Genomic DNA, 23787 nt, shown 5'->3' on the forward strand with positions numbered 1-23787 from the left:
AGACGGCGCTGGTTTAGGGATAACGATAGACCCAGACGACGCTGGTTTAGGGATAACGATAGACCCAGACGGCGCTGGTTTAGGGATAACGATAGACCCAGACGGCGCTGGTTTAGGGATAACGATAGACCCAGACGGCGCTGGTTTAGGGATAACGATAGACCCAGACGGCGCTGGTTTAGGGATAACGATAGACCCAGACGACGCTGGTTTAGGGATAACGATAGACCCAGACGGCGCTGGTTTAGGGATAACGATAGACCCAGACGGCGCTGGTTTAGGGATAACGATAGACCCAGACGGCGCTGGTTTAGGGATAACGATAGACCCAGACGGCGCTGGTTTAGGGATAACGTTAGACCCAGACGACGCTGGTTTAGGGATAACGATAGACCCAGACGGCGCTGGTTTAGGGATAACGACAGACCCAGACGGCGCTGGTTTAGGGATAACGTTCCAGGAGTGGTAGACAGATGAATGGAGCGATAGACGGAAGGAAGGAGCATAGACTATCGGTTTTACTGTTGTTTGGTGAAGTGGTTCTTCCTGACAGGTAAAACCTGGGTATGTCAGATAGGAGGTGAGACAGTATGTACAGAAGAGAAGCCGTTGCAGTGTTACAATTGTAAAAAGTTTGGACACGTGGCATTACAAATGTAGTAGTTGAAGAGTCAAATGAAGCAGGTTGTTGTAATAGAGATGGGAATCCTGTTCCCGTAGTGTCCTGTATGGAGGAAGCAGGTTGTTGTAATAGAGATGGGAATCCTGTTCCCGTAGTGTCCTGTATGGAGGAAGCAGGTTGTTGTAATAGAGATGGGAATCCTGTTCCCGTAGTGTCCTGTATGGAGGAAGCAGGTTGTTGTAATAGAGATGGGAATCCTGTTCCCGTAGTGTCCTGTATGGAGGAAGCAGGTTGTTGTAATAGAGATGGGAATCCTGTTCCCGTAGTGTCCTGTATGGAGGAAGCAGGTTGTTGTAATAGAGATGGGAATCCTGTTCCCGTAGTGTCCTGTATGGAGGAAGCAGGTTGTTGTAATAGAGATGGGAATCCTGTTCCCGTAGTGTCCTGTATGGAGGAAGCAGGTTGTTGTAATAGAGATGGGAATCCTGTTCCCGTAGTGTCCTGTATGGAGGAAGCAGGTTGTTGTAATAGAGATGGGAATCCTGTTCCCGTAGTGTCCTGTATGGAGGAAGCAGGTTGTTGTAATAGAGATGGGAATCCTGTTCCCGTAGTGTCCTGTATGGAGGAAGCAGGTTGTTGTAATAGAGATGGGAATCCTGTTCCCGTAGTGTCCTGTATGGATGAAGCAGGTTGCAGTAATAGAGATGGGAATCCTGTTCCCGTAGTGTCCTGTATGGAGGAAGCAGGTTGCAGTAGCTCGGATCAGGGCGTCTAGCTGGACTCCTATGTGGAGGCAGTGAAACTAGCTGGAGTGGGTCTAGAGGAGATGGTTTTGGATGTCCCACAGTCTGCAGTGAATGCCAAGCAGGAGAAGGATCCTGACATACTAATAGTGAAGAAGATGGATTTTGTTGCGTTTATAACGCAACTGATAAACTGCACTAGTCAAACTAATAACAAAAATCAATGTGAAGGCAGCAAACAGATTTCTGGATCTCCAGGACTTTACAGCTGATATGTTACAGGGAGAACTGAATAAAGCGGTTCCCAGATTCCAGAGCCTGTGTAGAGATCTGAATACTACAGTTTTAAGGGGGGTATTTTATTTTACTTCTCCGTACAGTAGGTGGCAGCAATACACTTTATGAGTGTAGTCTGTCAATAAACCACAGCGAAGAAGAAGAGTCGGCGGAAGCTACGTAGGGAACACATCCGCCAGGTGGACAGCTGACTGATTTGAGACATTTCCAACCAAATATGATTAAAGCTATTTTAATATTTAACAACCATGGGAAACCACGACTCATCAGGTTTTATGAATATTTTGTAAGTACCCAAAATGTACCTACGTTTGTTAGTTAAGTCTATCTTATTGTCCAGCTGTTAATGCGCTAATGCTATGGTATGCTAGCTAAATTGTCTAGCTCGAGGCTAACTAATCAATAATCTATATTGTCATCATCATGAGATGGGATTTAATGACATTTATATTAGCTAACTAGCTAAGTTAATTATATTTTTGTTGTTGACATAGCTACGAATATCAATGTGCACAACAGATGGGCTAGTTTACAACCTCAGCTGTTTTACTGCTAGCTGTTAGTTAGTTAAAGTTAGGTCCTTTTTCATTTAGATTATAATGTAGTTCTTTAGCCAAATTATCTGCGACATATTTCTTCTCAGGCTGAAGATGTGCAGCAGCAGATCATTCGAGAGACTTTCCATCTGGTGTCGAAGAGGGACGACAACGTCTGTAACTTCTTGGAGGGGGGAAGGTAACAGCTCTCGTTAGCATTACTAACTAGCTGGTTAAATTAACCAAAATATACATTCTTGATGGAACAATCAGGTAGCTATGTAGGTATCTATGGCTTGTATTGGGGACGGGTATTGTGTTAGTGTGTTAGTGTGTTAGTGTGGTAGTGTAGGCTTTCCTATACTATAGCCTAGAGACCAAGTTCAAGTAGACATTGTGACTAAAGATTTATCCTGGGTTGTTAAATGACAAATATTGTTTGACCAAAGTGTTAAGCTCATATGATTAGCAATCAATCATCAATTCCCTGGCAGATGAGTTAAAGTTGGACCGACTCAGACAATGCAGAATAGACTAGTAATATAATTTCTGTATTTGCAGTTTGATCGGTGGCTCGGACTACAAGCTGATCTACCGGCACTACGCAACACTGTACTTTGTGTTCTGTGTGGACTCCTCTGAGAGTGAGCTCGGCATTCTGGATCTAATACAGGTGGGTTGGCAACTGTTGCTGTGTTCCCATCTATACCTCTGGTCAACAGTAGGGTTGTGTTCCCATCTATACCTCTGGTCAACAGTAGGGTTGTGTTCCCATCTATACCTCTGGTCAACAGTAGGGTTGTGTTCCCATCTATACCTCTGGTCAACAGTAGGGTTGTGTTCCCATCTATACCTCTGGTCAACAGTAGGGTTGTGTTCCCATCTATACCTCTGGTCAACAGTAGGGTTGTGTTCCCATCTATACCTCTGGTTGTGTTCCCATCTCTACCTCTGGTCAACAGTAGGGTTGTGTTCCCATCTATACCTCTGGTCAACAGTAGGGTTGTGTTCCCATCTATACCTCTGGTCAACAGTAGGGTTGTGTTCCCATCTCTACCTCTGGACAACAGTAGGGTTGTGTTCCCATCTATTCCTCTGGTCAACAGTAGGGTTGTGTTCCCATCTATACCTCTGGACAACAGTAGGGTTGTGTTCCATCTATACCTCTGGTCAACAGTAGGGTTGTGTTCCCATCTATACCTCTGGTCAACAGTAGGGTTGTGTTCCCATCTATTCCTCTGGTCAACAGTAGGGTTGTGTTCCCATCTATACCTCTGGTCAACAGTAGGGTTGTGTTCCCATCTATACCTCTGGTTGTGTTCCCATCTATACCTCTGGTCAACAGTAGGGTTGTGTTCCCATCTATACCTCTGGTCAACAGTAGGGTTGTGTTCCCATCTATACCTCTGGATAACAGTAGGGTTGTGTTCCCATCTATTCCTCTGGTCAACAGTAGGGTTGTGTTCCCATCTATACCTCTGGACAACAGTAGGGTTGTGTTCCTATCTATACCTCTGGACAACAGTAGGGTTGTGTTCCCATCTATACCTCTGGACAACAGTAGGGTTGTGTTCCCATCTATACCTCTGGACAACAGTAGGGTTGTGTTCCCATCTATTCCTCTGGTCAACAGTAGGGTTGTGTTCCCATCTATACCTCTGGATAACAGTAGGGTTGTGTTCCCATCTATACCTCTGGACAACAGTAGGGTTGTGTTCCCATCTATACCTCTGGACAACAGTAGGGTTGTGTTCCCATCTATACCTCTGGACAACAGTAGGGTTGTGTTCCCATCTATACCTCTGGACAACAGTAGGACAACAGTAGGGTTGTGTTCCCATCTATACCTCTGGACAACAGTAGGGTTGTGTTCCCATCTATACCTCTGGATAACAGTAGGGTTGTGTTCCCATCTATACCTCTGGTCAACAGTAGGGTTGTGTTCCCATCTATTCCTCTGGTTGTGTTCTCATCTATACCTCTGGTTGTGTTCCCATCTATACCTCTGGTCAACAGTAGGGTTGTGTTCCCATCTATACCTCTGGATAACAGTAGGGTTGTGTTCCCATCTATACCTCTGGTCAACAGTAGGGTTGTGTTCCCATCTATTCCTCTGGTTGTGTTCTCATCTATACCTCTGGTTGTGTTCCCATCTATACCTCTGGATAACAGTAGGGTTGTGTTCCCATCTATACCTCTGGTCAACAGTAGGGTTGTGTTCCCATCTATACCTCTGGTTGTGTTCCCATCTATACCTCTGGTTGTGTTCCCATCTATACCTCTGGTTGTGTTCCCATCTATACCTCTGGTCAACAGTAGGGTTGTGTTCCCATCTATACCTCTGGTTGTGTTCCCATCTATACCTCTGGTTGTGTTCCCATCTATACCTCTGGTCAACAGTAGGGTTGTGTCTCCACTCTCTTCTCCCAGACAGTCAGCTGGACTGTCTTAACATCCTGCATGTTTTGGAAGTGATGGTTTAACAGGTTGTGTGCTCTGATTATTTTAATAAAACATTTTTTTTAATCCAATTTCATGGTATCCAATTGGTAGTTACAGTCTTGTCTCATCGCTGCAACTCCAGTATGGACTCGGGAGAGGCGAAGGTCGAGAGCAGTGCGTCCTCAGAAACACAACCCAACCAAGCTGCACTGCTTCTTGACACAAAGCCCACTTTAACCCGGAAGCCAGCCGCACCAATGTGACAGAGGAAACCCCGTACACCTGGCGACCTGGTCAGCGTGTACTGCACCCGGCCTGCCACAGGAGTCGCTAGAGCGCGATGGGACAAGGACATCCCTGCCGGCCAAACCCCTCCCCCTAACCCGGACGACGCTGGGCCAGTTGTGCGCCGCCCCATGGGTCTCCCGGTCGCGGCCGGCTGCGACAGAGCTCGGACTCGAACCCAGAATCTCTGGTGGCACAGCCTTAGACCAACCACTGTGCCACCCGGGAGGCCCTACCTAACTGATTTTAAAGCAAACTTATTTAAAAAAAAAATATATATATATATATTTAACTAGGCAATTCAGTTAAGAATAAAATCTTATTTACAATGACGGCCAAACCCTAACCCAGACGACGCTGGGCCAATTGTGCGCCGCCCTATGGGACTCCCAATCACGGCCGGTAGTGATACAGCCTGGAATCGAACCAGGGTCTGTAGTGACGCCCTCTAGCACTGAGATGCAGTGCTTTCAAGCACTTCAACGTTTTTATGGTGGTGGTAGTAGTGAGGGGGGCCGGGTTCAGGTAGATGACCTGTATCCACTTTCAATGCAAACATAGACAGAAGACAAGGCTTTCAAACCTGTTATGTATTTTGACTGGTGGTGGAGTTGCTGTTCAAGGTTATGACAAGTCGGGAAATGCTTTGAGGTACGCTTCTTGTCTTGATCTGCAGTGACCACTAATGACCTTTGAACTCACGATACAGGACATTGTAAAGTCTATTTATGGGTGTGTATTGAGGTAATATACACTGAGTGTACAAAACATTAAGAACACCTCTCTAATATTGAGTTGCACACTCCTTTTGCCCTCAGAACAGCCTCAGTTTGTCGGGGTACGGACCACAAGGTGTTGAAAGCGTTTCCACAGGGATGCTGGCCCGTGTTGACTCCAATGCTTCCCACAGTTGTGTCCAGTTGGCTGGATGCCCTTTGGGTGTTGGACCAATCTGGATACACACGGGAAACGGTTGAGTGTGAAAAACCCATCCCAGCTGCTGGGCGAACTTTGTTTATTATCTATGCAAAGTAACTTTAACTCTACCTACATGTATGTATTACCTGGACTAACCGGCACATTGACTCTGTACCGGTACCCCCTGTATATAGCCTCCACATTGACTCTGTACCGGTACCCCCTGTATATAGCCTCCACATTGACTCTGTACCGGTACCCCCTGTATATAGCCTCCACATTGACTCTGTACCGGTATCCCCTGTATATAGTCTCCACATTGACTCTGTACCGGTACCCCCTGTATATAGCCTCCACATTGACTCTGTACCGGTACCCCCTGTATATAGCCTCCACATTGACTCTGTACCGGTACCCCCTGTATATAGCCTCCACATTGACTCTGTACCGGTACCCCCTGTATATAGCCTCCACATTGACTCTGTACCGTAACACCCTGTATATAGCCTCCACATTGACTCTGTACCGGTACCCCCTGTATATAGCCTCCACATTGACTCTGTACCGGTATCCCCTGTATATAGTCTCCACATTGACTCTGTACCGGTACCCCCCCTGTATATAGCCTCCACATTGACTCTGTACCGTAACACCCTGTATATAGCCTCCACATTGACTCTGTACCGTAACACCCTGTATATAGCCTCCACATTGGCTCTGTACCGGTACCCCCCCTGTATATAGCCTCCACATTGACTCTGTACCGTAACACCCTGTATATAGCCTCCACATTGACTCTGTACCGTAACACCCTGTATATAGCCTCCACATTGACTCTGTACCGGTACCTCCTGTATATAGCCTCCACATTGACTCTGTACCGTAACACCCTGTATATAGCCTCCACATTGACTCTGTACCGGTACCCCCTGTATATAGCCTCCACATTGACTCTGTACCGGTACCCCCTGTATATAGCCTCCACATTGACTCTGTACCGGTACCCCCTGTATATAGCCTCCACATTGACTCTGTACCGGTACCCCCTGTATATAGTCTCGCTATTGTTATTTTACTGCTGCTCTTCAATTACTTGTAACTTTTATCTCCTACACCTGTTGTATTCAGCATTTCACTGTGAGGTCTACTACACCTGTTGTATTCAGCATTTCACTGTGAGGTCTACTACACTTGTTGTATTCAGCATGTCACTGTGAGGTCTACTACACCTGTTGTATTCAGCATTTCACTGTGAGGTCTACTACACCTGTTGTATTCAGCATTTCACTGTGAGGTCTACTACACCTGTTGTATTCAGCATTTCACTGTGAGGTCTACTACACCTGTTGTATTCAGCATTTCACTGGGAGGTCTACTACACCTGTTGTATTCAGCATTTCACTGTGAGGTCTACTACACCTGTTGTATTCAGCATTTCACTGTGAGGTCTACTACACCTGTTGTATTCAGCATGTCACTGTGAGGTCTACTACACCTGTTGTATTCAGCATTTCACTGTGAGGTCTACTACACCTGTTGTATTCAGCATTTCACTGGGAGGTCTACTACACCTGTTGTATTCAGCATTTCACTGGGAGGTCTACTACACCTGTTGTATTCAGCATTTCACTGTGAGGTCTACTACACCTGTTGTATTCAGCATTTCACTGTGAGGTCTACTACACCTGTTGTATTCAGCATGTCACTGTGAGGTCTACTACACCTGTTGTATTCAGCATGTCACTGTGAGGTCTACTACACCTGTTGTATTCAGCATTTCACTGTGAGGTCTACTACACCTGTTGTATTCAGCATTTCACTGTGAGGTCTACTACACCTGTTGTATTCAGCATTTCACTGTGAGGTCTACTACACCTGTTGTATTCAGCATTTCACTGTGAGGTCTACTACACCTGTTGTATTCAGCATTTCACTGTGAGGTCTACTACACCTGTTGTATTCAGCATTTCACTGTGAGGTCTACTACACCTGTTGTATTCAGCATTTCACTGTGAGGTCTACTACACCTGTTGTATTCAGCATTTCACTGTGAGGTCTACTACACCTGTTGTATTCAGCATTTCACTGTGAGGTCTACTACACCTGTTGTATTCAGCATTTCACTGTGAGGTCTACTACACCTGTTGTATTCAGCATTTCACTGTGAGGTCTACTACACCTGTTGTATTCAGCATTTCACTGTGAGGTCTACTACACCTGTTGTATTCAGCATTTCACTGTGAGGTCTACTACACCTGTTGTATTCAGCATTTCACTGTGAGGTCTACTACACCTGTTGTATTCAGCATTTCACTGTGAGGTCTACTACACCTGTTGTATTCAGCATTTCACTGTGAGGTCTACTACACCTGTTGTATTCAGCATTTCACTGTGAGGTCTACACCTGTTGTATTCAGCATTTCACTGTGAGGTCTACTACACCTGTTGTATTCAGCATTTCACTGTGAGGTCTACTACACCTGTTGTATTCAGCATTTCACTGTGAGGTCTACTACACCTGTTGTATTCAGCATTTCACTGTGAGGTCTACTACACCTGTTGTATTCAGCATTTCACTGTGAGGTCTACTACACCTGTTGTATTCAGCATTTCACTGTGAGGTCTACTACACCTGTTGTATTCAGCATTTCACTGTGAGGTCTACTACACCTGTTGTATTCAGCATTTCACTGTGAGGTCTACTACACCTGTTGTATTCAGCATTTCACTGTGAGGTCTACTACACCTGTTGTATTCAGCATTTCACTGTGAGGTCTACTACACCTGTTGTATTCAGCATTTCACTGTGAGGTCTACTACACCTGTTGTATTCAGCATTTCACTGTGAGGTCTACTACACCTGTTGTATTCAGCATTTCACTGTGAGGTCTACTACACCTGTTGTATTCAGCATTTCACTGTGAGGTCTACTACACCTGTTGTATTCAGCATTTCACTGTGAGGTCTACTACACCTGTTGTATTCAGCATTTCACTGTGAGGTCTACTACACCTGTTGTATTCAGCATTTCACTGTGAGGTCTACTACACCTGTTGTATTCAGCATTTCACTGTGAGGTCTACTACACCTGTTGTATTCAGCATTTCACTGTGAGGTCTACTACACCTGTTGTATTCAGCATTTCACTGTGAGGTCTACTACACCTGTTGTATTCAGCATTTCACTGTGAGGTCTACTACACCTGTTGTATTCAGCATTTCACTGTGAGGTCTACTACACCTGTTGTATTCAGCATTTCACTGTGAGGTCTACTACACCTGTTGTATTCAGCATTTCACTGTGAGGTCTACTACACCTGTTGTATTCCGCATTTCACTGTGAGGTCTACTACACCTGTTGTATTCAGCATTTCACTGTGAGGCCTCACCTACACATACAGCACCCGTTCAGCATTTCACTGTGAGGTCTACTACAGCCCTGTTCCTACTTCAGCATTTCACTGTGAGGTCTACTACACCTGTTGTGACAAATAACATTTGATTTGATTTGAGCAGCGTTGCAGTTCTTGACATGCTCAAACCAGTGCGACTGGCACCTACTACCACACCCCGTTCAGTGGCACTTCAATATTTTGTCTGGCCCATTCACCCTCTGAATGGCACACTCTTAATGACAGTTGTGGCTGCTTTGTGTGATGTATTGTTGTCTCTACCTTCTTGTCCTTTGTGCTGTTGTCTGTGCCCAGTAATGTTTGTACCCTGTTTTGTGTTTGTACCATGTTGTGTTGCTACCATGTTGTTGCCATGTTGTGTTAATGCCATGTTGTGTTGTTGTCTTAGGTCTCTCTTTATGTAGTGTCATGTTGTCTCTCTTGTCGTGATGTGTGTTTTATCCTATATTTATGTTATTTATTATTTATTTTTAATCCCAGCCCCCGTCCCAGCAGGAGGCCTTTTGGTCGCCCGTCGTTGTAAATAAGAATTTGTTCTTAACTGACTTTCCTAGTTAAATAAAAACATACACAATCCATATCTCAAAGCTTAAAGATCCTTCTTTAACCCGTCTCCCGTCCCCTCCCCTTGGACCCGTCTCCTCCCCTTGGACCCGTCTCCTCCCCTCCGTCTCCTCCCCTTGGACCCGTCTCCTCCCCTCCCCTTGGACCCGTCTCCTCCCCTTGACCCGTCTCCTCCCCTTGGACCCGTCTCCTCCCCTTGGACCCGTCTCCTCCCCTTGGACCCGTCTCCTCCCCTTGGACCCGTCTCCTCCCCTTGGACCCGTCTCCTCCCCTTGGACCCGTCTCCTCCCCTTGGACCCGTCTCCTCCCCTCCGGCTCCTCCCCTTGGACCCGTCTCCTCCCCTTGGACCCGTCTCCTCCCCTCCGGCTCCTCCCCTTGGACCCGGCTCCTCCCCTTGGACCCGTCTCCTCCCCTTCATGTATACTGATTTTTGAAGGCGCTTTTGAAGTGGATTTAACAAGTGACATCAATAAGGGATCATAGCTTTCACCTGGTCAGTCTGTCGTAGTGGAAATGCGTTCCTAATGTTCTGTCCACTCAGTGTATATACAGGGCATTCGGAAAGTATTCAGACCCCTTGACTGTTTCAACATTTTGTTACGTTACAGCCTTAATTCTAAAATTGATTAAATTGTTTTTTTCCCCTCATCAATCTACACACAATACCCCATAATTACAAAGCAAAACAATTTTTTTTTCACATATCAAACTGAAATATTACATTTACATAAGTATTCAGACCCTTTACTCAGTACTTTGTCGAAGCACCTTTGGCAGCAATTACAGCCTCGAGTCTTCCTGGTTATGATGCTACAAGCTTGGCACACCTGTATTTGGGGAGTTTCTCCCATTCTTCTCTGCAGATCCTCTCAAGCTCTGTCAGGTTGGATGGGGAGCGTTGCTGCACAGCTATTTTCAGGTCTCTTCAGAGATGTTCGATTGGGTTCAAGTCCGGGCTCTGGCTGGGCCACTCAAGGACATTCAGAGACTTGTCCCGAAGCCACTCCTGTGTTGTCTTGGCTGTGTGCTTAGGGTCGTTGTCTTGTTGGAAGGTGAACCTTCGCCCCAGTCTGAGGTCCTGAGCGCTCTGGAGCAGGTTTTCATCAAAGATCTCTCTGTACTTTGCTCCGTTCATCTTTCCCTCGATCCTGACTAGCCTTCCTAGTCCCTGCCGCTGAAAAACATCTCCACAGCATGATGCTGCCACCACCATGCTTCACCGTAGGGATGGTGCCAGGTTTCCTCCAGACGTAAATCTTGGCGTTGATGTCAATCTTGGTTTCATTGAGACCAGAGAATCTTGTTTGTCTTTAGGTGCCTTTTGTCAAACTCCAAGCGGGCTGTCATGTGCCTTTTACTGAGGAGTGGCTTCCGTCTGGCCACTCTACCATAAAGGCCTGATTGGTGGAGTGCTGCAGAGATGGTTGTCCTTCTGGAAGGTTCTCCCATCTCAACAGAGGAACTCTAGAGCTCTGTCAGTGACTATCAGGTTCTTGGTCACCTCCCTGACCAAGGCCCTTCTCCCCCGATTGTTCAGTTTGGCCAGGCAGCCAGCTCTAGGAAGAGTCTTGGTGGTTCCAAACTAATTCCATTTAAAAATGATGGAGGCCACTGTGTTCTTGGGGACCTTCAATGCTACTGAAATGTTTTTGTACCCTTCCCCAGATCTGGGCCTCAACACAATCCTGTCTCTAAGCTCTACGGACAATTCCTTTGACCTCATGGCTTGGTTTTTGCTCTGACGTGCACTGTCAACTGTGGGACCTTATATAGACAGGTGTGTGCCTTTCCAAATCATGTCCAATCAATTGAATTTACTACAGGTGGACTCCAATCATGTTGTAGAAACATCATCAAGGATGATCAATGGAAACAGGAAGCACCTGAGCTCAAGTTCGAGTCTCATAGGAAAGGGTCTGAATACTTATGTAAATATGATATTTCAGTTTTTATTTCTAATAACTTGTCTTTGTCATAATGGTGTATAGTTTGTAGATTTAATCTGTTTTACAGTAAGGGAAGAGGTCTGAATTCTTAACGAATACATACATTACCATTACCAGACACACCTGCTCATTCCAGGGTTTTTCTTTATTTTTACTATTTTCTACATTGTAGAATAATAGTGAAGACATCAAAACTATGAAATAACACATATGGAATCATGTAATAACCAAAAGAGTGTTAAACAAAAATAGAGTAGCCACCCTTCGCCTTGATGACATCTTTACACACTCTTGGCATTCTCTCAACCACCTTCATGAGGTAGTCACCTGGAATGCATTTCAATTAACAGGTGTGCCTTGTTAATTTGTGTAATTTTGTTCCTTAGTGCGTTTGAGCCAATCAGTTGTGTTGTGACAAGGTAGGGTTGGTATACAGAAGATAGTCCTATTTAGTAAAAGACCAAGTCCATATTATGCCAAGAACAGCTCAAATAAGCAAAGAGAAGACATGAAGGTCAGTCAATCCGGGAACATTTCAAGAACTTTGAAAGTTTCTTCAAGTGCAGTCGCAAAAACCATCAAGCACTATGATGAAACTGGCTCTCATGAGGACCGCCACAGGAAAGGAAGACGTAGAGTTACCAGCCTCATGAGGACCAACACAGGAAAGGAAGACACAGAGTTACCTCTGGTGCAGAGGATAAGTTCATTAGAGTTACCAGGCTCAGAAATTGCAGCCCAAATAAATGCTTCACAGAGTTCAAGTAACAGACACATCTCAACATCAACTGTTCAGAGGAGACTGTGTGAATCAGGCCTTCATGGTTGAATTACTGCAAAGAAACCACTACTAAAGGACACCGATAAGAAGAAGAGACTTGCTTGGGCCAAGAAACACGACCAATAGACATTAGACCGGTGGAAATCTGTCCTTTGGTCTGATGAGTCCAAATTGGAGATTTTTGATTCCAACCGCCGTGTCTTTGTGAGATGCAGAGTAGGTGAACGGATGATCTCTGCATGTGTGGTTCCCACTGTGAAGCATGGAGGAGGAGGTGTGATGGTGTGGGGGTGCTTTGAGGGTGACACTGTCTGTGATTTATTTAGAATTCAAGGCGAACTTAACCAGCATTTTACAGCGATACGCCATCCCATCTGGTTTGGGCTTAGTGGGACTATAATTTTGTTTTTCAACAGGACTATTTTTCAACAGGACTATTTTGTAAGGACTATTTTACCAAGAAGGAGAGTGATGGAGTGCCGCATCAGATGACCTGGCCTCCACAATCACCCGACCTCAACCCAATTGAGATGGTTCGGGATGAGATGGACCGCAGAGTGAAGGAAAAGCAGCCAACAAGTGCTCAGCATATGTGGGAACTCCTTCAAGACCGTTGGAAAAGCATTCCAGGTGAAGCTGGTTAAGAGAATGTCAAGCTAATGCAAAGCTGTCATCAAGGCAAAGGGTGGCTACTTTGAAGAATTTAAAATTTGTTTAACACTTTTTGTTTGTTTGTTGTTGGTTACTACATGATTCCATATGTGTTATTTCATAGTGTTGATGTGTTCACTATTATTCGACAATGTAGAAAATAGTAAAAATTAAAGAAAAACCCTTGAATGAGTAGGTGTCCAAACCTTTTGACTAGTGCTGTATGCTTAACATAAGATGGATGACTTGACAATATCTTCTCTGTAGGTGTTCGTGGAAACTCTGGACAAATGCTTTGAGAACGTCTGCGAGCTGGACCTGATTTTCCACATGGACAAGGTGAGTTCAAGTCCATGAACATCATTTACAAGGTCAGCTTTGCCAAGTTTTGGCTTGTGACACTCTTTGATGCATTTTAGAGTAATACTCTTCTGTGAATAACATGGCAGCTGGTTTATAGATTCAATATGATGAACGCCTTCAGGAGGGAATGAATAGCAGGGGGAAGCCTTGCTGTGTGGAGACGGGTAGTATCAGGGGGAAGCCTTGCTGTGTGGAGACGGGTAGTAGCAGGGGGAAGCCTTGCTGTGTGGAGACGGGTAGTAGCAGGGGGAAGCCTTGCTGTGTGGAGACGGGTAGTAGCAGGGGGAAGCCTTGCTGTGTGGAGACAGGTAGTAGCAGGGGGAAGCCTTGCTGTGTGGAGACAGGTAGTAGCAGGGGGAAGCCTTGCTGTGTGGAGACAGGTAGTAGCAGGGGGAAGCCTTGCTGTGTGGAGACAGGTAGTAGCAGGGGGAAGCCTTGCTGTGTGGAGACAGGTAGTAGCAGGGGGAAGCCTTGCTGTGTGGAGACAGGTAGTAGCAGGGGGAAGCCTTGCTGTGTGGAGACAGGTAGTAGCAGGGGGAAGCCTTGCTGTGTGGAGACAGGTAGTAGCAGGGGGAAGCCTTGCTGTGTGGAGACGGGTAGTAGCAGGGGGAAGCCTTGCTGTGTGGAGACGGGTAGTAGCAGGGGGAAGCCTTGCTGTGTGGAGACGGGTAGTAGCAGGGGGAAGCCTTGCTGTGTGGAGACGGGTAGTAGCAGGGGGAAGCCTTGCTGTGTGGAGACGGGTAGTAGCAGGGGGAAGCCTTGCTGTGTGGAGACGGGTAGTAGCAGGGGGAAGCCTTGCTGTGTGGAGACGGGTAGTAGCAGGGGGAAGCCTTGCTGTGTGGAGACGGGTAGTAGCAGGGGGAAGCCTTGCTGTGTGGAGACGGGTAGTAGCAGGGGGAAGCCTTGCTGTGTGGAGACGGGTAGTAGCAGGGGGAAGCCTTGCTGTGTGGAGACAGGTAGTAGCAGGGGGAAGCCTTGCTGTGTGGAGACGGGTAGTAGCAGGGGGAAGCCTTGCTGTGTGGAGACGGGTAGTAGCAGGGGGAAGCCTTGCTGTGTGGAGACGGGTAGTAGCAGGGGGAAGCCTTGCTGTGTGGAGACGGGTAGTAGCAGGGGGAAGCCTTGCTGTGTGGAGACGGGTAGTAGCAGGGGGAAGCCTTGCTGTGTGGAGACGGGTAGTAGCAGGGGGAAGCCTTGCTGTGTGGAGACGGGTAGTAGCAGGGGGAAGCCTTGCTGTGTGGAGACGGGTAGTAGCAGGGGGAAGCCTTGCTGTGTGGAGACGGGTAGTAGCAGGGGGAAGCCTTGCTGTGTGGAGACGGGTAGTAGCAGGGGGAAGCCTTGCTGTGTGGAGACGGGTAGTAGCAGGGGGAAGCCTTGCTGTGTGGAGACGGGTAGTAGCAGGGGGAAGCCTTGCTGTGTGGAGACGGGTAGTAGCAGGGGGAAGCCTTGCTGTGTGGAGACGGGTAGTAGCAGGGGGAAGCCTTGCTGTGTGGAGACGGGTAGTAGCAGGGGGAAGCCTTGCTGTGTGGAGACGGGTAGTAGCAGGGGGAAGCCTTGCTGTGTGGAGACGGGTAGTAGCAGGGGGAAGCCTTGCTGTGTGGAGACGGGTAGTAGCAGGGGGAAGCCTTGCTGTGTGGAGACGGGTAGTAGCAGGGGGAAGCCTTGCTGTGTGGAGACGGGTAGTAGCAGGGGGAAGCCTTGCTGTGTGGAGACGGGTAGTAGCAGGGGGAAGCCTTGCTGTGTGGAGACGGGTAGTAGCAGGGGGAAGCCTTGCTGTGTGGAGACGGGTAGTAGCAGGGGGAAGCCTTGCTGTGTGGAGACGGGTAGTAGCAGGGGGAAGCCTTGCTGTGTGGAGACGGGTAGTAGCAGGGGGAAGCCTTGCTGTGTGGAGACGGGTAGTAGCAGGGGGAAGCCTTGCTGTGTGGAGACGGGTAGTAGCAGGGGGAAGCCTTGCTGTGTGGAGACGGGTAGTAGCAGGGGGAAGCCTTGCTGTGTGGAGACGGGTAGTAGCAGGGGGAAGCCTTGCTGTGTGGAGACGGGTAGTAGCAGGGGGAAGCCTTGCTGTGTGGAGACGGGTAGTATCAGGGGGAAGCCTTGCTGTGTGGAGACGGGTAGTAGCAGGGGGAAGCCTTGCTGTGTGGAGACGGGTAGTAGCAGGGGGAAGCCTTGCTGTGTGGAGACGGGTAGTAGCAGGGGGAAGCCTTGCTGTGTGGAGACGGGTAGTAGCAGGGGGAAGCCTTGCTGTGTGGAGACAGGTAGTAGCAGGGGGAAGCCTTGCTGTGTGGAGACGGGTAGTAGCAGGGGGAAGCCTTGCTGTGTGGAGACGGGTAGTAGCAGGGGGAAGCCTTGCTGTGTGGAGACGGGTAGTAGCAGGGGGAAGCCTTGCTGTGTGGAGACAGGTAGTAGCAGGGGGAAGCCTTGCTGTGTGGAGACAGGTAGTAGCAGGGGGAAGCCTTGCTGTGTGGAGACAGGTAGTAGCAGGGGGAAGCCTTGCTGTGTGGAGACAGGTAGTATCAGGGGGAAGCCTTGCTGTGTGGAGACGGGTAGTAGCAGGGGGAAGCCTTGCTGTGTGGAGACGGGTAGTAGCAGGGGGAAGCCTTGCTGTGTGGAGACGGGTAGTAGCAGGGGGAAGCCTTGCTGTGTGGAGACGGGTAGTAGCAGGGGGAAGCCTTGCTGTGTGGAGACAGGTAGTAGCAGGGGGAAGCCTTGCTGTGTGGAGCCCAGATGTTTGACGGTGGAGATGGTGTTCTCTGGGTCATAGGCGGCATTCCTCCTCCTCCAAACACGGCGAGTTGAGTTGATGCCAAAGAGCTCCATTTTGGTGTCATCTGACCATAACACTTTCACCAGTTGTCCTCTGAGTCATTCAGATGTTCATTGGCAAACTTCAGACGGGCATGTATATGTATTCTTGAGCAGGGGGACCTTGCGGGCGCTGCAGGATTTCAGTCCTTCACGGCGTAGTGCGTTACCAAATGTTTTCTTGGTGACTATGGTCCCAGCTGCCTTGAGATCATTGATAAGATCCTCCCGTGTAGTTCTGAGCTGATTCCTCACCGTTCTCATGATCATTGCAGCTCCACGAGGTGAGATCTTGCATGGAGCCCCAGGCCGAGGGATATTGACAGTTCTTTTGTGTTTCGTCCATTTGCGAATAATCGCACCAAATGTTGTCACCTTCTCACCAAGCTGCTTGGCGATGATCCTTGCTTTGTCAGTGGGCAAACGTACAAAATCAGCAGGGGATCAAATATTTGTACCTATCATTTACAGGTCCACTACATTACCTTGTTATATACCTGTCATTTACAGGTACTGCTACATTACCTTGTTATATACCTGTCATTTACAGGTCCTGCTACATTACCTTGTTATATACCTGTCATTTACAGGTCCTGCTACATTACCTTGTTATATACCTGTCATTTACAGGTACTGCTACATTACCTTGTTATATACCTGTCATTTACAGGTCCTGCTACATTACCTTGTTATATACCTCTCATTTACAGGTCCTGCTACATTACCTTGTTATATACCTCTCATTTACAGGTCCTGCTACATTACCTTGTTATATACCTGTCATTTACAGGTCCGCTACATTACCTTGTTATATACCTGTCATTTACAGGTCCGCTACATTACCTTGTTATATACCTGTCATTTACAGGTCCGCTACATTACCTTGTTATATACCTGTCATTTACAGGTCCGCTACATTACCTTGTTATATACCTGTCATTTACAGGTCCTGCTACATTACCTTGTTATATACCTGTCATTTACAGGTCCGCTACATTACCTTGTTATATACCTGTCATTTACAGGTCCTGCTACATTACCTTGTTATATACCTGTCATTTACAGGTCCTGCTACATTACCTTGTTATATACCTATCATTTACAGGTCCGCTACATTACCTTGTTATATACCTGTCATTTACAGGTACTGCTACATTACCTTGTTATATACCTGTCATTTACAGGTCCTGCTACATTACCTTGTTATATACCTGTCATTTCCAGGTCCACTTCATCCTTCAGGAGGTCGTGATGGGGGGCATGGTGCTGGAGACCAACATGAATGAGATCGTGGGCCAGGTAGAGCTGCAGAACCGCATGGAGAAATCAGAGGTTAGTCCGTTCACTCACTGGTGACTGGTCCTGTAGTTAGTCTGGTGACTGGTCCTGTAGTTAGTCTGGTGACTGGTCCTGTAGTCAGTCTGGTGACTGGTCCTGTAGTCAGTCTGGTGACTGGTCCTGTAGTCAGTCTGGTGACTGGTCCTGTAGTCAGTCTGGTGACTGGTCCTGTAGTCAGTCTGGTGACTGGTCCTGTAGTCAGTCTGGTGACTGGTCCTGTAGTCAGTCTGGTGACTGGTCCTGTAGTCAGTCTGGTGACTGGTCCTGTAGTCAGTCTGGTGACTGGTCCTGTAGTCAGTCTGGTGACTGGTCCTGTAGTCAGTCTGGTGACTGGTCCTGTAGTCAGTCTGGTGACTGGTCCTGTAGTCAGTCTGGTGACTGGTCCTGTCGTCAGTCTGGTGACTGGTCCTGTCGTCAGTCTGGTGACTGGTCCTGTCGTCAGTCTGGTGACTGGTCCTGTAGTCAGTCTGGTGACTGGTCCTGTAGTCAGTCTGGTGACTGGTCCTGTAGTCAGTCTGGTGACTGGTCCTGTAGTCAGTCTGGTGACTGGTCCTGTAGTCAGTCTGGTGACTGGTCCTGTAGTCAGTCTGGTGACTGGTCCTGTAGTCAGTCTGGTGACTGGTCCTGTAGTCAGTCTGGTGACTGGTCCTGTAGTCAGTCTGGTGACTGGTCCTGTAGTCAGTCTGGTGACTGGTCCTGTAGTCAGTCTGGTGACTGGTCCTGTAGTCAGTCTGGTGACTGGTCCTGTCGTCAGTCTGGTGACTGGTCCTGTCGTCAGTCTGGTGACTGGTCCTGTCGTCAGTCTGGTGACTGGTCCTGTAGTCAGTCTGGTGACTGGTCCTGTAGTCAGTCTGGTGACTGGTCCTGTAGTCAGTCTGGTGACTGGTCCTGTAGTCAGTCTGGTGACTGGTCCTGTAGTCAGTCTGGTGACTGGTCCTGTAGTCAGTCTGGTGACTGGTCCTGTCGTCAGTCTGGTGACTGGTCCTGTCGTCAGTCTGGTGACTGGTCCTGTCGTCAGTCTGGTGACTGGTCCTGTAGTCAGTCTGGTGACTGGTCCTGTAGTCAGTCTGGTGACTGGTCCTGTCGTCAGTCTGGTGACTGGTCCTGTCGTCAGTCTGGTGACTGGTCCTGTCGTCAGTCTGGTGACTGGTCCTGTCGTCAGTCTGGTGACTGGTCCTGTAGTCAGTCTGGTGACTGGTCCTGTAGTCAGTCTGGTGACTGGTCCTGTAGTCAGTCTGGTGACTGGTCCTGTAGTCAGTCTGGTGACTGGTCCTGTAGTCAGTCTGGTGACTGGTCCTGTAGTCAGTCTGGTGACTGGTCCTGTAGTCAGTCTGGTGACTGGTCCTGTAGTCAGTCTGGTGACTGGTCCTGTAGTCAGTCTGGTGACTGGTCCTGTAGTCAGTCTGGTGACTGGTCCTGTAGTCAGTCTGGTGACTGGTCCTGTAGTCAGTCTGGTGACTGGTCCTGTAGTCAGTCTGGTGACTGGTCCTGTAGTCAGTCTGGTGACTGGTCCTGTAGTCAGTCTGGTGACTGGTCCTGTAGTCAGTCTGGTGACTGGTCCTGTAGTCAGTCTGGTGACTGGTCCTGTAGTCAGTCTGGTGACTGGTCCTGTAGTCAGTCTGGTGACTGGTCCTGTAGTCAGTCTGGTGACTGGTCCTGTAGTCAGTCTGGTGACTGGTCCTGTAGTCAGTCTGGTGACTGGTCCTGTAGTCAGTCTGGTGACTGGTCCTGTAGTCAGTCTGGTCAATATAATTTACCATCAGAGGTTTATTAGTATTATTATGTCACTCTAGACCTTTAGGGCTGGGTCTTATTCATTGTTGGACACCATAAGCTAAATATTTTTTTCTACGGAAAACAAGTGTTTATTAAACAAATTCCGGTACTGTAGGTCCAGCCCTGTTTTGGCCTGTTTTCTTCCGTTCCTAGTGAATAGGACCCTTGTTTCCCAGACAGAGAGAAATCCTACTGGAGATTCTCTATTCAACATGATGTTCATAACCAGCCTCTTTAGTGTCCTCTCTCTCTATGACCTTTCATTGCTGTGTGTTTGATCATAGCCGGTGTAGAAAAGGCTGAACCCAGAGTTGATCTGTGTCTGTTTCAGGGGGGCTTCTCGGCGGCTCCGGCGCGGGCCGTTTCTGCGGTCAAGAACATGAACCTCCCAGAAATGCCTCGCAACATAAATATCGGAGACATCAATATCAAAGTGCCCAGCCTCTCTCCCTTCTGACCAGGGAGCGGAGCGGGGGGCTAGGCCCAAACCGCACCCTATTCCCTTTATAGTGCACTACTTTAGACTAGAGCCATATAGAACCCTATTCCCTATATAGTGCACTACTTTAGACCAGAGCCCTATGGAACCCTATTCCCTATATAGTGCACTACTTTAGACCAGAGCCCTATGGCATCCTATTCCCTATATAGTGCACTACTTTAGACCAGAGCCCTATGGCATCCTATTCCCTATATAGTGCACTACTTTAGACCAGAGCCCAAACGGCACCCTATTCCCTTTATAGTGCACTACTTTAGACCAGAGCCCTATGGTACCCTATTCCCTATATAGTGCACTACTTTAGACCAGAGCCCTATGGCACCCTATTCCCTATATAGTGCACTACTTTAGACCAGAACCCTATGGAACCCTATTCCCTAGATAGTGCACTACTTTAGACCAGAGCCCTATAGAACCCTATCCCCTATATAGTGCACTACTTTTAACCAGAGCCCTATGGGGGCTTCTGCCCTTCTGGTCTAAAGTAGTGCACTACACTATATATCAGTGCACTATAAGATGTGAGACACACTATATGACCTATACAGTATGTCTTCCTAGGGGTCCTGGTCCAAAATAGTGCACTAGAAAGGGAATAGGGTGTATAGGTAGTGCACTATATAGGGAATAGGGTGTATAGGTAGTGCACTATATAGGGAATAGGGTTTATAGGTAGTGCACTATATAGGGAATAGAGTGTATATGTATTGCACTATATAGGGTGTATAGGTAGTGCACTATATAGGGTGTATAGGTAGTGTACTATATAGGGAATAGGGTGTATAGGTAGTGCACTATATAGGGTGTATAGGTAGTGCACTATATAGGGTGTATAGGTAGTGCACTATATAGGGTGTATAGGTAGTGCACTATATAGGGTGTATAGGTAGTGCACTATATAGGGTGTATAGGTAGTGCACTATATAGGGTGTATAGGTAGTGCACTATATAGGGAATAGGGTGTATAGGTAGTGCACTATATAGGGTGTATAGGTAGTGCACTATATAGGGTGTATAGGTAGTGCAGAGCAGTGAGGGTAGTAGTGCAGTAGTAGTAGTAGTAGTGCAGAGCAGCGAGGGTGGTAGTAGTGGTGGTAGTAGTAGTGTAGTAGTGGTAGTAGTGCAGAGCAGCGAGGGTGGTAGTAGTGGTGGTAGTAGTAGTGTAGTAGTGGTAGTAGTGCAGAGCAGCGAGGGTGGTAGTAGTGGTGGTAGTAGTAGTGTAGTAGTGGTAGTAGTGCAGAGCAGCGAGGGTGGTGGTGGTAGTAGTAGTGCAGTAGTAGTAGTGTAGTAGTGCAGAGCAGCGAGGGAGGAGGCTGGATGGATGTTGGATAGGTTGGTTGTTACTATGCTGGGTTATTGATGTGTGGACTCTAACCTTCTGTCAGGACATTATCCCTCCCTCCTTCTGTCAGGACATTATCCCTCCCTCCTTCTGTCAGGACATTATCCCTCCCTCCTCCTGTCAGGACATTATCCCTCCCTCCTCCTGTCAGGACATTATCCCTCCCTCCTTCTGTCAGGACATTATCCCTCCCTCCTTCTGTCAGGACATTATCCCTCCCTCCTCCTGTCAGGACATTATCCCTCCCTCCTCCTGTCAGGACATTATCCCTCCCTCCTCCTGTCAGGACATTATCCCTCCCTCCTCCTGTCAGGACATTATCCCTCCCTCCTCCTGTCAGGACATTATCCCTCCCTCCTCCTGTCAGGACATTATCCCTCCCTCCTTCTGTCAGGACATTATCCCTCCCTCCTCCTGTCAGGACATTATCCCTCCCTCCTCCTGTCAGGACATTATCCCTCCCTCCTTCTGTCAGGACATTATCCCTCTAACCTTCTGTCAGGACATTATCCCTCTAACCTTCTGTCAGGACATTATCCCTCTAACCTTCTGTCAGGACATTATCCCTCTAACCTTCTGTCAGGACATTATCCCTCTAACCTTCTGTCAGGACATTATCCCTCTAACCTTCTGTCAGGACATTATCCCTCTAACCTTCTGTCAGGACATTATCCCTCCCTCCTTCTGTCAGGACATTATCCCTCTAACTTTCTGTCAGGACATTATCCCTCTAACCTTCTGTCAGGACATTATCCCTCTAACCTTCTGTCAGGACATTATCCCTCTAACCTTCTGTCAGGACATTATCCCTCTAACCTTCTGTCAGGACATTATCCCTCTCTCCTTCTGTCAGGACATTATCCCTCCCTCCTTCTGTCAGGACATTATCCCTCCCTCCTTCTGTCAGGACATTATCCCTCCCTCCTTCTGTCAGGACATTATCCCTCGAACCTTCTGTCAGGACATTATCCCTCGAACCTTCTGTCAGGACATTATCCCTCGAACCTTCTGTCAGGACATTATCCCTCGAACCTTCTGTCAGGACATTATCCCTCGAACCTTCTGTCAGGACATTATCCCTCGAACCTTCTGTCAGGACATTATCCCTCGAACCTTCTGTCAGGACATTATCCCTCGAACCTTCTGTCAGGACATTATCCCTCGAACCTTCTGTCAGGACATTATCCCTCCCTCCTTCTGTCAGGACATTATCCCTCCCTCCTTCTGTCAGGACATTATCCCTCCCTCCTTCTGTCAGGACATTATCCCTCCCTCCTTCTGTCAGGACATTATCCCTCCCTCCTTCTGTCAGGACATTATCCCTCCCTCCTTCTGTCAGGACATTATCCCTCTAACCTTCTGTCGGGACATTATCCCTCCCTCCTTCTGTCGGGACATTATCCCTCCCTCCTTCTGTCGGGACATTATCCCTCCCTCCTTCTGTCGGGACATTATCCCTCCCTCCTTCTGTCGGGACATTATCCCTCCCTCCTTCTGTCGGGACATTATCCCTCCCTCCTTCTGTCGGGACATTATCCCTCCCTCCTTCTGTCGGGACATTATCCCTCCCGCCTTCTGTCGGGACATTATCCCTCCCTCCTTCTGTCGGGACATTATCCCTCCCTCCTCCTGTCGGGACATTATCCCTCCCTCCTCCTGTCGGGACATGATCCCTCCCTCCGTCTGGAGGGAACACACGGGCTGCGTCCTAAATGACGCCCTATGGGCCCTGGTCAAAGGTAGTGCACTATGTATAGAATTGGTTTGGTCTTTACATTCTCGTTCAAGTGTGCATTTTTCCATTTGAAACATATGTTACAAATATGGTGTGTGTGTGTGTGTGTGATCATTGTTTTCATGGGTCCAAAGTGTGTCCACTGAACTTTTGGCGGGTCAAATACATGTAGTGTGGTCTTGCTTTGAGTTTGGACTGCTTATTTGTAATCAGAATTGATTGGTTTGGCATGATATCCAGTCATAGATTGGCATGATATCCAGTCATAGATTGGCATGGTATCCAGTCATAGATTGGCATGGTATCCAGTCATAGGTAATAGGTGGTTTCTGGTGAATACCAAGAGCTGCCATCAGGAAGGGCAACAATACAGTTCGTCGGGGTCGGCAGGACTCGGAGGAGAAGCGGGCCTAAATATTGAATGAACCCGATTCTGTTGTCCGTCTGCGACCTTCTCAAGCTTTTTCCAAGACCGCTTCTATCCAGAACATTCTGATGGTGAAAATATATCCATGTTATAAAGTGTACCTACTACATTCCCTTAGAACAATAAAACGGTAGAGAAAACTTGTATTCTTGTCTATTTATTTTGTGTCTTTTCCAAGTACAAACCTTTTTTGTCAACACTAGATTTTTGTGCATTTCTTTTCTCAGAAGAAGACAGTCATTTCTTACCAGCCAACCTCAGAAGGTTAGTCACAGTCACAAGTCTGTGGGTTTTGCATCCTAAATGG

The 23787-nt window shown here is 47.7% G+C and overlaps 1 protein-coding gene across 1 annotated transcript; it reads left to right on the forward strand.

Annotated features, from left to right (window-relative positions):
- The first annotated feature begins 1798 nt into the window (after positions 1-1798).
- ap3s2 (adaptor related protein complex 3 subunit sigma 2) lies at positions 1799-23624 on the forward strand. The gene is made up of 6 exons (XM_045708628.2): positions 1799-1948; positions 2306-2397; positions 2760-2871; positions 13466-13537; positions 17585-17692; positions 19806-23624. Exons 1-6 carry the CDS (start codon positions 1880-1882, stop codon positions 19929-19931), a joined length of 579 nt encoding a protein of 192 aa, XP_045564584.1. The 5' UTR covers positions 1799-1879; the 3' UTR covers positions 19932-23624.
- Positions 23625-23787: the final 163 nt, after the last annotated feature.

The sequence above is a fragment of the Salmo salar genome, chromosome 26 (genome assembly GCF_965601325.2).
Source record: "Salmo salar chromosome 26, fSalSal1, whole genome shotgun sequence".
In the NCBI taxonomy this organism is placed as follows: domain Eukaryota; kingdom Metazoa; phylum Chordata; class Actinopteri; order Salmoniformes; family Salmonidae; genus Salmo; species Salmo salar.

Excerpts from the sequence above, each read along its gene's own strand:
- ap3s2 (XM_045708628.2), top strand. The coding sequence starts at position 1,880 with ATGATTAAAGCTATTTTAATATTTAACAACCATGGGAAACCACGACTC. Across the intron at positions 1,949-2,305 it reads TCAGGTTTTATGAATATTTT|GCTGAAGATGTGCAGCAGCA; the intron begins GTAAGTACCCAA and ends ATTTCTTCTCAG. Across the intron at positions 2,398-2,759 it reads AACTTCTTGGAGGGGGGAAG|TTTGATCGGTGGCTCGGACT; the intron begins GTAACAGCTCTC and ends CTGTATTTGCAG.